The sequence below is a fragment of the Vidua macroura genome, chromosome 14, assembly GCF_024509145.1.
Source record: "Vidua macroura isolate BioBank_ID:100142 chromosome 14, ASM2450914v1, whole genome shotgun sequence".
In the NCBI taxonomy this organism is placed as follows: Eukaryota; Metazoa; Chordata; class Aves; order Passeriformes; family Viduidae; genus Vidua; species Vidua macroura.
In genome coordinates, this window is record NC_071584.1 from 8,883,554 (window position 1) to 8,897,264 (window position 13,711).

At 49.3% G+C, this 13,711-nt stretch overlaps 1 protein-coding gene across 2 annotated transcripts in view; it reads left to right on the forward strand.

The window, feature by feature from the left end:
- The first annotated feature begins 213 nt into the window (after positions 1 to 213).
- GPR50 (G protein-coupled receptor 50) overlaps positions 214 to 13,711 on the forward strand; it is a 45,024-nt gene continuing 31,526 nt past the window's right edge. The window contains exons 1-2 of one of the 2 annotated variants that reach the window (XM_053990472.1): positions 214 to 446; positions 847 to 933. In XM_053990472.1, coding sequence (XP_053846447.1) covers positions 272 to 446; positions 847 to 933 — 262 coding nt within the window. In that variant the 5' untranslated portion in view covers positions 214 to 271. The remainder of the gene's footprint in view (positions 447 to 846; positions 934 to 13,711) is intronic. The other variant, XM_053990473.1, reaches the window with a different exon arrangement.

Below are 13,711 nucleotides of genomic sequence, written 5' to 3' on the forward strand. Positions count from 1 at the left end.
CCGAGCGGGGACCCCCGCCCGCCCCCGCCCCGCGCCGCCCGTCGCCGCCGCGCGGTGGCGCCATCGGCCCGGAGAGCGCCTCAGTGCCCCCGCCGCGCACCGGGCACCCCCGCCCGGCCCCCCCCGCTCCGCCCCGGGCAGGGCGGCGGCACCGCCGGGGAGGGGGCGGCGGGCTCGCCCCGGGACGGGCCGGGACGGGGCCCGGGGGTGAGAGCTGCCGTCGGGGCGGGAGGAGGAGGAGGGGCCCCGGCGGCGGCGGGCAGAGGCGCGCATGGAGCGGCCGGGGAGCAACGGGAGCTGCCCAGGCTGCCGGCTGGAGGGGGGCTCGGCGGCGGGAGCCGCCACCGGCCTGGCGGCCGTGCTTATCTTCACCATCGTGGTGGACGTGCTGGGCAACGCGCTGGTCATCCTCTCTGTGCTGCGGAACAAGAAGCTCCGCAACGCCGGTGAGCGCGAGGCGGGCGCGGGGCGGGCGCGAGGGGCGGGCGGAGCGGAGCGGCCCCGCAGCGCACCGCACCGCACCGCACCGCGCCCCGGGCTCCGCCGCCCCGGGCTCCGCCGCCCCGGCCCCGCACGGCCCCGCTGTGGCGGGGCAGGAGCCCGCGGGGGGCGGTGAGAGCAGAGGCAGTCCCGCACCGGGGCGGTGAGGGCACCTCCGCTGGGGAGCCCCGGGTCCGGTCTGCCCCGGCCAAGGCTCCGAGCTGCCGGTGTGCCGGAGCAGTGCCCGCCCGTCGCTTCTCTCCGGTGACCGGGCTGCCGCCGGCTTCCCGGCTAGCTCTCTGCCTGTGCCGTCCCGCTGCTGCTGCTGCTGCTGTCCTCCGACTTTTCGAAACTTTTGTCCCCCAGAGGCAGCTGCAGACGGAGGAGCCAACTCAGGTAAAACCCACGTCCCTTCAGCCGACCCGCGCTGGGAGGAGCGGGGCAGAGGTGCAGGTGAGGACGACTCCGAGTGCCGCGTCAGGTCCTGAGCAAGAGTGCTCGGGTTTTTAAGACAAGTCCATTACAACATTGTACACTTGCTTTTGTGTTCCAGCCTTTCAGTGTTTTAGTATTTTTATCATAAATCTGCTATGCTGAAAGCAGAGTCAAGAATTTACGTGTTTTTCCCACGGGTAACTTGGAAGTCTGCTTTGTAGCCTTATGTATTGACCCCCCTAATAAATTAATCTAGGAAAATTGTTAAACCAGTATTATTCAATATTTTTAAGAAGGCTGTGTTATTTGAGGGTGTAAATTTCTTTCCTTCAAAGTCTTGTTGTTTTAGCAAAGAAATACTGGATATCAGTATTAACAGAGAACTTATCCTGGATATAAGCAAGGAGTTTCAAGTAGTCTATGTAGTGCTGCTTAAATTGCACCATAGAGTATGTTTTACTGAGGACTGTATCACTGTCTGCTTTTATAGAGAGAGACATAAACTGACCTTCAGTTTTATAGCTTGTAAAATGGCTTTAATGAAATATCTGTAGTGTTTATGATGTGCACATTGTAAGTATTTTGGGATGATGATGTCTCAGTGTCTCTCTCAGTCTTCTGTAAATAAGCAGTAACTCAACAAGGTTCAGTAGAAGTACTGGATGGATAAGGCTGACAGGACAATTTCACTCCAGTGCCTCTAACATCTGATTGATTTATTAATGATAGAAAGCACAGAAATGGCCATTGGCTTGGCCAGGCGCTGGATGCAGTGACCTCGAATAGTGAGTTGCTTTTTAACTGGTGCATAAAACGCTGCCCAGAGCACCCACAGTACACAGGCTGTACTGCGTTTATGAGAAACTGCAGTATAGCTGGAAATGGTATTTGCTCTTCTCTTCAGCTTTGCTTTAAAATGTGGTGCTGCAAGCCTGTAATCAGTGGTTCTGAGGAAGAAAAGCACCCTCCCCTTCTCCCAAGATAACTAGCTGTTTATGTTATCTGGCTGCAAGCCGATTTGAAGCTATTAACGGCTTTTATTACCTTTCAAATCGTTGATCACTTGAATGCATATCATGTTTTAAGACTGCCTCCACTATGAGTTGAGTTAAAGCTCCCGTGAAAGTGAAAAAGAACAGCTTTGTGCTGAAGTGATCACGTAGATATTTTCCAGATCTTAGTCCTTGTCAGTAGCCTGTTGTCTGCTCTCTGTACAAGCTGTCCGTGTGTACAAATAAAGTCAACACAAGTGCAAACAGTGCTAACCTTCCTGATTTGAGGGGACGTGGCTCTTGTTGCACACAGAACTTGAGTGTGACTAGTGGGGAATTCAGCGTAACAGACTTTGAAGCAGTCGTAAGTCCCAAGACCCATCCTGTTTTGTTCACCTGAGCACTTGTTCTTCCTTCAGTCACAGCCTAAACTGGGAATGCCTGTGCTAAATCACAAAGGGGTTCAGCTGCAGAAGGATGCTGGTGGTGGTCTGGTTCAGTAAAGTGTCTAATCTGCATCTAAGTGTTGTCATCTTGTGTTGCTAAAAAGATCATATGTGCTTAGGGAGTTCAGACAATACTGCATCTCTCTGTGCTGGGAAGTAAGCAATCTGTCAGCCTCCCTGGGTGCAGGACAAAAAGTCAGGGATCTCAGCTCAGTTCATGCTCCTCCTGACATGTGAACAGCCACGTGAATGAGAGGGGCTCATCTGGAACCCAGCAGCCAGATTGAAGTCCTTTGGACAAAGAGTTTATCTGCTCATGTGCAAATATACCCTAAGCCAGTTCAATAAATGAAAAGGGCACCTGTGATGGCTGTGTCAGCTCTTGCCAAATCCTGAAAGGACCAAGTCTTCCATTTCTGGAGCAAGCTCATGCAAGGTCATCCAGCTGGAGCTAAAACTGTATTGTCAGTATAAGCTGGATTCAAGCTGGGATGTGTAACTGGCAATGCTTCAGTAGCTGTGGGGGTGATCACTCTTGTGAGGGTGGGGGTTTTTGGTCTCTTACCCTGGACATTTTTGAAGAACTTGTCACTTGTCACTTCAGCACTCCCCACAGCTGCAATGGCACATAGCTACAAGAGTGTGACTGTTGGGCAGCATCTCACATCAGCATTTGCCTGGAACTGAATGAAGAGAAGGAGGTGAGTGGTGCCTGTGGGCAGAGGAAACTGGGATTCACTGAAAGCCCCAGGTGCCCTTTGTGGTAGACAGTTCACATCCAGAGCTGACTGTTCAGCCAGTCATGCTGTAGAATATCTGGTGTTAGGCTTTCCTGCATCCAGTGTTACCTGGACACTTGGAGATATTTGTGTGGTCAAAGAGGTTCAAAAAAAGCTCCAGGCTTTGGTCTGTATGTCCAAACATACAGACAGGGCAGGGCAGTGACATGATTGAGGGTGAAGGGTGCGAGGAATAACCCTGCTTCTCTCACAGGAAAGATGTCTATATGTCTTTTTGGAAGGGGTGAAATTTTTTGGCAGCTGAAAACTCTGACAAACCTGACCATCATTCTAGTGCACTGGGCACTGGGGGAGTTGGGAAAAACTTGCTCTTTCAAGAGAAATCACACTTCTCTTTCCATCTGGGAAGGTGATGTGTCCCATCTTGTTACTGGAAGGTGCTCGGAGTGCTGAGCACAGCTTAGGACCCAAGTAAGAAACAATGATAGTGAGCCGTGTATAATGGGGCACGTGCGGGATCAGGACCAGCCGAAGGCTGCTGGCGTGGCTGAGTTTACAGCTTTCCATTCTGCCTCTGGCCAGCTTTACAAGTGTGAAAATCAGCTCTAAAACCAGCCAATATTTTTAAATGAGTTAGCCTGCTCCCTAGGCAGAGGCTGGCAATACCCTTCTCTAGTTCTTCTGAGCTCACTGCAAACTCAGGCACACAGCCCAAACATGCATTCCCTGGAAACCTGTGTCTCCCAGCAGTGCTGCCTGGAGCTTTGTGTGCAGAGAGCAATTTCTGCTGCCTCACAGGCCCTTTTCGCTCTTGGGAATGTCATTTCTGGGGATCCACAACCTCTCTAGGGGCAGGCAGTGCAGGTACAACTCTAATGAGGTCACTGGGCTCAACTGGCTTTTAATCCTCTGGATATACACTATACATGGCTGTTTGCATAGCGAGGAGGATTTTGTTCTTGAACTGTCACCCCAGCCAAAGTCGGGCGTCACACAGAAGTCTGTATGTATTATGTCAACACGGTTACCTTTGTCAGCCAAATGCAAACTCTTAAGAAGAAATCCTAGATCTGTTTGACAAGCCCTCCAGCCAGAAAACTCTGTTGACTAACAGGAGTTGAGTTTCCATCCCTGAGTGCTGGACGCTCCCTGCCCTGTTGAGGGCACGGGCAGGGTGACCAGCCTGCACTTTCCGGGTCAGCCGTTGGCCCTCTGGAAATACTGGCACTGTGCTAAGTTTTTGTTTGCTTGAGCAGGGTTTTTTATTTATTATCCCAAGACCTCTGGAACTTCCTGGCTGGCCTGGGATAGGCTTCTGGTTTGTTTTTTTTTTTTAAAGTCAATGTTAGGAATTTGGGTGAGCTCCTTCATAGGCTCTGAGTCCAGGTTTTCTCATTACAGATGTGAAGGATGGTTAGCAGATGGTGCTGGGGATCTTCCCAACTCGCTTCTCAGAGAATTTTGCTATAGCTGAGGTTTAAGTCATCCTTATTTGCAAAGATAAAAGTAATGCTTATACTTTCTGCATTATCTATATTAGGATACTTTCACTGTACTTTTTTAGCATCAAGCCTAATGTATTGATAAATTGTTGCTTTTTTCCTGATAGACCTATTGCCTCTAGGTTTTTTTAATATCTTTTAGCTTTCTTTATAAGATGTGTTGAATTCTATAAAATTGGCTCTAATTTAATAGTAGATTTAAAATTTTATTTTGCTCTTTTTTTTTTTTAATTTGGCTCGTGTCTTAAAAACTTCTATTTTAAACCAAATAATTTTTTAAAAATACACTGTTGCTTTTCTTGGTGGGAAAGAGGGCTCTACTAAGGCATCTTTAAAAATCCTCCAATAAGCATTGTCACACTTACTTATATTTAGATGTTTTCTCTCAGTTATTTTTGTGTCTGGTTCTTTCTAGTTTTGTGAAACTGACCTTTAGGAGATGTTGTTTTGGACCATGTTCTGTTTCGTTACCTCAAATGCAGTTGGGAACTGTGACTGGTTTTCTTCCAGCTACTGCAGGATTTCCTTGTCCTAGAAAGCTATCTATTATATGTAGGTGTTGAGATTTATTTTTTTTTTAATTTTTTTTTTTAGCACCACAAACCCTCCAGCATCTGCCATAAGCCTGAAATTACATCTCTTCTTGCTGTACATTGTGGGTAGATGCTTCAGGAGCTGCTCATCTGTTCCACTGATTCACTTGTCTACAGCAAACTCCTACCAGTGCTGCTGATGGAGCCAGCCCATGGTCCCCTGAAATGAAGGCAGCCCTGCTGCAGGTGGCTGGGCTTTCTGGGGGGGTTCTGCTGAGGGGAGCAGGCTGTGTGTTGGTTAAACAGTAAGAAGGCTGCTGGCACTCCTGGGTGCCCTCTGATGTGGAAGGGTGGCACCCAGCAGCCCTTGCCCTTCAGCAGGGATGGGCACCTGTGACATCAGAGGGGTGAGCTGCTGACAAATGTCAGCTTTTAGCTTTGTTACTGATGCACCAGCTGCTGGGTGATGAGTTTGCTGTATCCAGCTGACTGCCAGTGCTCCCCGGTGCCCCAGCCATGGGAACGGTACCTGCAGCGTTAGGGCTGCTCCGGAGAAGCCGGGCTGGGGCTGGGGCTCAGCTCAGCGAGGGCATGGGCTGTGGGGCTGCTGCAGAGAAGTTGTTGAAAGTGGTCTCTTGTGGGGGTGTGGTGGGCTCTGGGAGCAGCGGAGCAGGAGTGCAGGTGGGGATGGATCTGCCCTCTGCTGCAGCCCCTGCTCCCGTGGCTCTGCAGGTGGGTGCTGGAGTGGGACTGCTGCCTGCGGGAGCTGGGAGAAGTGGGAGTGACTGGGATGAAACCTGTGAGAAATTTGGATTAAGGTGAAGTGCGAACTTTAAGTGTAGTAGGAGCATAAAGTGGCGACCTGTCTTTTCCTAGAAGATGTCATGCACAGTGAGACACAGAGACAGGGCATTTGTTTGGGCTGTGTTGGAGCCACAGGCACAGCCCCATGGCCAAACTGACTTGGAGAGGTCTCTGATGGCATCACCTTCACATTCACCTGCTCCTGCATTGGTGAGGGTTCAGGCTGGATTCCCATCCAGGCCCTGGCACATCCCTCCTTCCAGCAGTGCTGCTCTGAGCTCCTCCTGGGCTGTGTCCAGAGTGCCAAGGAGGAGACTCAGCCACGGTCTTGTCTTACTCCAAGTGGCATTTGTGGTCCCATGCTGTGCTGCTCCCATGCTGTGCTCCCAGAGCTCCGGAGGAAGCGGCAGCTCACTCAGGCATGAGCAGCTCCTAAGTTGCTTTCTAGCACAGTAGCTTCAGAAATATTTCTAAATTGGTCCTTCATGCAGCTCCACTGGGGTTCCCAAGGGGATTCCATCCCATCAGCTCTGTGAGGTCAAAGCTTCCAATATTTGGGTTTGGGGTTTTTTTGTTTTTTCTATTTTTTTTTTCAGGGAAAAAAAGTCTTTATGTAGATGTGAGTATTTTTAGGAGCACTGGATCTCAGGAGCCCCTTTGTGAAACTGTGTAACTCCCAGCAGAAATTTTTGCTCCTCCCACTCCCAAACTCCGAGTTGGAGCAGGACTTGAACACAACACTGTAAGTCATGGATGTGTGGCTGGGGAATGGAGTTGAAGCACTGTTAGTCACTCAGTAAGTCAGCAGTGCTCAGCATGCTCTTCAGGTGTACCAGTGGTTTGGGAGCCAGATGGTATGTGGTCAAGTGATATATATGTGATTTTAGAGGAATTGTTGTTGGCCCAATGCCAGGCACCCACGAGAGTCTTTTGCTCACCCTCCCCTGCTGCAGCTGGGCAGTGGAGAGGGAAAAAAAAAAAAAAAAGAATGCTTCATGAGTGAGATAAGGACCAGGAAAAACACTTAAAGGACAAAACAGGCTCAACTTATGGTTGGAAAGTGAATTTATTACTAACAGGACCAGAGGAGGATAATGAGAAGTAAAATAAGCCCTTAAAACACTGCTTCCCCCCAGCTTTCCAACTGACAGTGCAGGGACACAGGGCATGGGGGTTTGGTCAGCTCATCACTGAGATTTTCTTCCGCTCCTCTGGGAGAGGAGTCCTTCCCCTGTGAGACCATGGGGTCCCTCCCACAGGAGACAGTTCTCCATGAACTTCTCTGGCCACTTGGGTCCTCTTTCATGAGCAGCAGCCTTACCACACCTGCTGCAACGTGAACTCCCGCTATGGGCACACAGTCCTCCCAGAACTGCTCTGACACGGGTCTCTCTTCCCACGGGGTGCCATCCTCCAAGGACAGGCTGCTCCAGCCTGGAAGAAGGGTCCCTCTTTCTCCACTGGGTCTCCCACTGGGTCACAGCCTCATCCAGGCATCCCCTGCTCTGGCATGGGCACCTCCCCCACAGGCTGTGGGTGAATCTCTGCATCCCCCGTGGATCCCCATGAGCTGTGGGTGAATCTCTGCATCCCCCATGGATCCCCAGGGGCTGTGGGTGGATCTCTGCATCCCCCATGGATCCCCAGGGGCTGTGGGTGGATCTCTGCACCCCCATGGATCCCCAGGGGCTGTGGGTGGATCTCTGCACCCCCATGGATCCCCAGGGGCTGTGGGTGGATCTCTGCACCCCCATGGATCCCCAGGGGCTGTGGGTGGATCTCTGCATCCCCATGGGCTGCTTCACGGTGGTGTTCACCATGGTCTTCACCACAGCCTGCAGAGGAATCTCGACTCTGGCGCCTGAAGCACCTTCTTCCCCTCCTTCTCCACTGACCTTGGTGTCTCCATGTTGTTTTCCCTCACATGTTCTCACCTCCTCCTCTGACTAGAAGCAAAACCTGTGACTTTGTTTTGATTTCCTTCTTAAATATGTCATCACAGAGGCATTGCCAGCCTCTCTATTGGCCCAGCCTTGGCCAGCAGCATGTACATCTTCAAAGCCATCAGAGATTGGCTCTGCTGGACAAGGTGGAAGCTTCCAGGAACTTCTCATAGGAGTCATCTTTGTGGCTCCCCTGCTACCAAAAATCAGGCTGTGCAAAACCAGTACACCAATGAATCAGGTTTCCACTAGAAACAGTAATTCTGGCATTTCTGAACTGAAGATTATTTGTCTTTGCAGTATTTGACAAAAGTTCTGTTACACATGTAGGTCTCTATACAGTTACCCACAAATTAGTTGAAACAAAAATCCTATTATTAGGCAGATTTGTGTCTTGTATAATGTAAAATAACACCCTGCCTCCCCAGATGGCCACCCTATGGACAAGAGAGCAAGCCATGTTCAGCACAGTGCTGAGCTCCCCTTCTCCCTTTCTCAATCCCTCCAAGCCCTGTGCCCTTCCCTGTCTCTAGCAAAGGCTCTTCTTTTCTTTTCAGCCCCAAAGAGGATTGCTGCCTGAGGACTTGATGTTCCTAAAAAATCTGGAGAGCCAAGTACTGTCGTAGATAAGGTAAATAATTAATTACCTTGCAGACAGTCCTTCAATAGGAGCTGGAGCATGTTTCAGGAAGAGGGAAGGTGGGCATACGTGCTCAAGGTAACTGTTCCCTGTGATTAATTAAAAGGCTTAGAAAGACAACTGTCATGTCGTGGCCTATAAATAAAATGGAAATTAATTCAGATATGGGTTTTGTATACTTTTCTCTTTTTTGCATTTTGTTTGCATTTTGTTGTTTGCATTTTGTTTGCTTTTGTCTCTCTGTGGAGGATGTTTAATTCCTTCCAAGTCTGTCCCTCAGCAGAGAGCAGGGGTGGAGGAGGACAGGACAGTCCTTAGGAGAAGGCTGTGCTACAATCCCAGGACAGTCATGTCTGCAACAGCCCCAGTCTGATGGGATTGCTTTTTCTGGAAGATGTTAAAGGAAACCTGTGGTGTAGCTTTCTCATGTTTAACTCTCCTCGTTTCTGAAAATTGGGATGAGGACCAGTGAGTCTCTTCTGAGACCATCCCTGTGATGCCTTGTGTTGAGAGCTCAGATCTTGCTTTGCTGAACAAACTCCAGCATCACCTTCAGATGTGATGCTGACACATGCTGCAGTGTCTGTAGGGGGCTGGGGTCCAGCAGCCCAGAGTCCCACCTGCCCTGAAGCCCTGCTTGTCCTTTGACATGGATGCAATGCTTCTGGGCCTGGGACAGGAGGATGCACAGAGGGTGAGGGAGGAGGGGGATAAGTGGGAGTGCTAATGGACTGGTGAGAATCTGGCAGCAGCAGGAGTCGTGATGGGATGTACCAAGCACAGCAAAAGCTGTGCCCAGGGTGGGCAGTGGAATACTCAGACTGACTGAGCTGTACCTCTTCCCCATCCCGAGAGGAAAGGTGGGGAGAGCTGGCAGCTCTGCCTGTTGGAGACATTCATGTTTTGCAGTAAGGGTAGGTGGGCTTGAGAGACCCTAGTGTTTTCTAGGAGCAAACCCCAGCCTTGTGGTGCTGAGCAGGCACACAACCTGCAGTTCCCATGGGCTCTATAAGCTATGACTTAAATGGAGTTTAACATATTTCATCTTACTCTTGGCCTGTTGTCTGGCCTTCAGATCTCAGCTGTGAGTTTTATTTCTGCAGATACTGCAGCAGAAAATAGATCAAATTGAATCTTAATGGGATGGGTGAAATCCACAGCAGAGTTGCATTTGGATGCATTAAGAAATGGAGCCCTGGCCTATGCTACCCCAGGGAATGCTGCCTGACAGCCAGGTGGGAGGGCCAGGATGGGGGCACAAGGCTCCTCTGGTGGCTTCAGCTCTATCCTACTCGTGAGGAGATTCAGAAGGAGTGATTTAGGAAAGGAGATGTTCTCCAGGTGGTACAGGATATTCCAATGACTTGTGCAGAATAACTAACTTTCTTTCCTATGTGCCTAAGGTGAGGAGACTCTATTCCTTTAGGTGATCACTGCAACTTAAGCTATTCCTGGACTTGCACACAAACATGGCATAGGGGGGGTTGTGGAGTAAACAGCACATAGAAGGTAAGAGGGAGTAGAAGACTGGAGTCCTGGTGCCTGGGTATGGATTTGGGCTCTGCTTTTAGGGTAAAACTACAGGAGACTGGGAGATGATGATCTGTGCTCAGGGGTGGTTCTTCTGCACCCATCCAATCCACCTGCTTGTCTCCTGCTTGCATTTGCTGGCCAGTTTCAATGGCAAGAGCCATCCAGATCTCACTGTGTCAGTTCTTTGGCCCTCAGTCCCACCTGCAGGTTGCTGAAATACCCCTGCCCAGTCTGTTTAGTGGCTTGCATGGGCCCTCTCAATGCGTTTGTCAGCACTCGGCTTTGGGGCTTCCATGGGCCAATGGAGGGTCCCTGGCTCATAGGAGAGCAGGGTCAGGGTCAGCAGGAAGGATCCAGGCTCGCCTGGTGAGGGAAGAGCTGATAGGAACTGTGTTTTTAAGGCACACTGATGGAGGAGGGAGGTGTGTGAGGCTCCTGCTCATGTCCCTGAGGGAACAGTAAGACAGGGATGGCAGCATGGTGGCACTTCCTTGTGCTGCTGTCAGTTTTTCTTGGCTGGTTTCTAGGAAAATGGATTATACCACATTCAAAATACTCAGTACTGGATTTAATAATATTTCAAAAATAACATAAATGTATTTCTTTCAGAAGTGGTACTCCATGGAAATCCTTTCTGTTTATCTGCTGGCATTGCCAAGCACGTACTCCAAAGCTGACATCCACGCAAGTTATTGCTTTTTTAAACAGAACGGGAGGACAATAGCCTGTGTCATTAGCCTGGCCCCATGCTGTCTGAGGACAAGGGCTGTGCGTTGTGTCATTCTCTACCTGCAGCTTTTCCCTGAAGTTGTCTGGGTCATCTCTATGTTGGCACTGCCAGAGGTGCCTCAGGGAGCAGAGCCAGGGCTGAATGGCTGGGCAGTCTCCCCCTACTACTACACCTTTTCCAGCTGAGTTTGTTCTTCAGCCTCAGTACCTCTAGAGACAGTTTTTCAGTCTCTACATGTCAAGGTCTTCCCTCCTCATCTTTGAGATGCTCTGGAACTTTCTGAAGCGTCTCAGTTGTGGAGTGCTGGGAAGGTGGTGGAGGTCTCTCACCACTGGCCTGATGGCTTCTTTGCAGAGCTGACATGAGCCAGCGCAAATAACAGCAAACCCCAGGCCCTGTGACTGATTGCCCAGCCAAGTGATGTAGCGCAGCCTTACAGCACCCCCAGGACAGTCCTGTGGCTTCTCTATGTGTTAAGGGAGGAGGTCAGAGCTGAAACTCAGAAAGAGTTTGGCCAGTGGTGCAATGAAGATGTGGGCATAAGGTGCATTACCTTATTACCTTCAGCTTTACCTCAAGTGTAGTAAACACCCTTTCCAATTCCTGGTACAGAGATTGAAAGCAAGTCATGACAACATAGAATATTCCTGGAAGAGGTTTCCAGTAGCATTTGGAGTAGTCTGGAGTTGCCAAAGTTAGTATTCCTGCTTTTCTCTTAAGCTCCTCTCTCACCTCCGCTCTTCTGACTCCTGGTGGAAGGCAGATCATGCTCACACTGGCAGTAGCTGTTAATATCTGACTGAAAATATCTGTCTCTTCTGAGTTTGGCACCTTTAGCTTATTTACAAGTGGTCAGTATGATCTCAGCACCTCAATAAACAGCAGTAGCAAACATCATAGAATTCACAGAATGGTTTAGATTGAAAGGGACATTTAAAGGTCATCTGGTCCATCCAACCCTCCTTCACAGAGCAAGGACATCTTCAACTACATCAGGTCACTCAGAGCTCTGTCCAACCTGGCCTTGAATGTTGCAGCGATGGGGCACCTACCACCCCTCTGGGCAACCCGTACCAGTGGCTCACCATCCTCCTTATAAAAAACTTTTTCCTTATATTTAATCTAAATCTACCCTCTTTTAATTTAAACACATTACCCCTTGGTCCTCGTGCAACAACCCTTGGTAAAATGTCTGTCCCCATCTTTCTTACAGACCTCTTTAGGTTCTAGGAGATGCTGTAAAGTCTCCCTGGAACCTTCTCCAGACTGAGCACTCCCAACTCTCTCAGCCTTTCCTTCATAGGAGAGGTGTTCCAAAATGAAAATGAGTTGAAGAGTTAGCTATCCTCTGCTTCCTATTGCTAGTTCTGCCTGTTTTCTTTCTGGCCTTTCCAAAAATATAGGCAGCATCTCTGGAGTTTTCAGTGCTCTGCTTTGCAGGGAGAAATTAAGCTAGAATGAAGTATATTGGTGCCTTTATGTAGAAGTACATGTTGTCAAGGCAGAGATTATATGTTGGCTTTTTCAAGGGAAGACTAGAAATGATAAAAAAAAAAAATTCTACTGTACCTAAGATGTGAGCATTAAGTCAGTGGTTAGTTCTGCCATTATGGCTTGTGTCTTAAACAGTCTTTCTACTAACCAAAAATGATTAGTCAAAATTAATTGGACTAAGTGGAAAGCTTGCTGACAAAACACTTCAAGAGTAGGTGTAGCTGATAGGCACCAAAATGGTCAGACATTACAATGTGGATTGCAAACTCTGCCGTGCTCATCCGTGGGAGTTTCTGTAGGGAAGAGAGAAGTGCAGTGTGAGGACTTGCAGAAAAACACAGGTGTGATGGGAGAAGGAGGGGCATGTGTGATGGGAAGAGGATGGATACTTGTGGTGAGAGGCTGTTGAGCAAATCCCTGCCTTGGAAGAGGCCGTCCTGTCTGCTGAGAGTTAATACCATGGCCAGCAGTCAGAGCAAGGAGGAGCAGCAGGAGTCACAGCTCTGCTGTCTCTGACAAGGCACAAGTTTGCAGCTCCTGCAGATGATCTGCCTGCATTCCTTGCTGAGATACATTTGGACCCAGAGCAGTTCAACAAACACAGCCTGCTGGAAGGTGCCCAACTTCAGGTCACTCCTCACCTCGGTTAGGAGGATTGAACGTCTCAGCACATGTGCTGGTCTTCTGATCCTTCAGGGACAGAATTAGAGAATGCTTTGTTTTGGAAGGGATTTTAAAGATAATCTCATTCCAACCCTGCTGGCACTGGTGTTATCCTCATAGGAAACAGAATTTGTAAGACGATGCACTCTTGTTCCTGACAGATGCTGATGAGCCAGTTCCTAATGACCCAAGACCTTGCTGGGGACTCGAGAGGGCCTTGTTTTCAGAACAGCTGCAGTGAACAAAACATTCCCTGCCTAGTCTAGACTCGCATGGAAAGGTGAGGCAATGCTGTCTGCCAGCACCTTGCTCTAAGTCCTTCCAAAAGCAAGTGAGGACAGAGAAGCCGGGAACTGACTTGAGGGAAAACCTAGGTGGGAAAACCAGGGTTTCCCATGCAAGGCAACGAGGAAGTAAAACTGACTTGCCTAATTAAGACAATAGACAAATTAGCTAATGAGAGAAGTCTTTCCATTGTGGATGTACCATTGGAAGCCATTAATTAAAAGTCTTGCTAAATCCCAGACTAGACAAAACCTTTGATAATAGGGAAGAGGAAGAAGTAGTTAGCACTGTGTCCCTTAGCACACACAAAGCCTTCTCCATGGAGTCTTTAAAATAATGAATTTGCTTTGGAATAAATTATACAGATATGGAAACAGAGGAGTGAGGAAGCAACTAACAGGGCTTACAAGGAGCTGGACTGTTTCAGTCTTGCTGTGGCAGCATCTGTTCTTCCTTACTGGTATTTTGACTCCAGTTCTCTCATTTGTTAT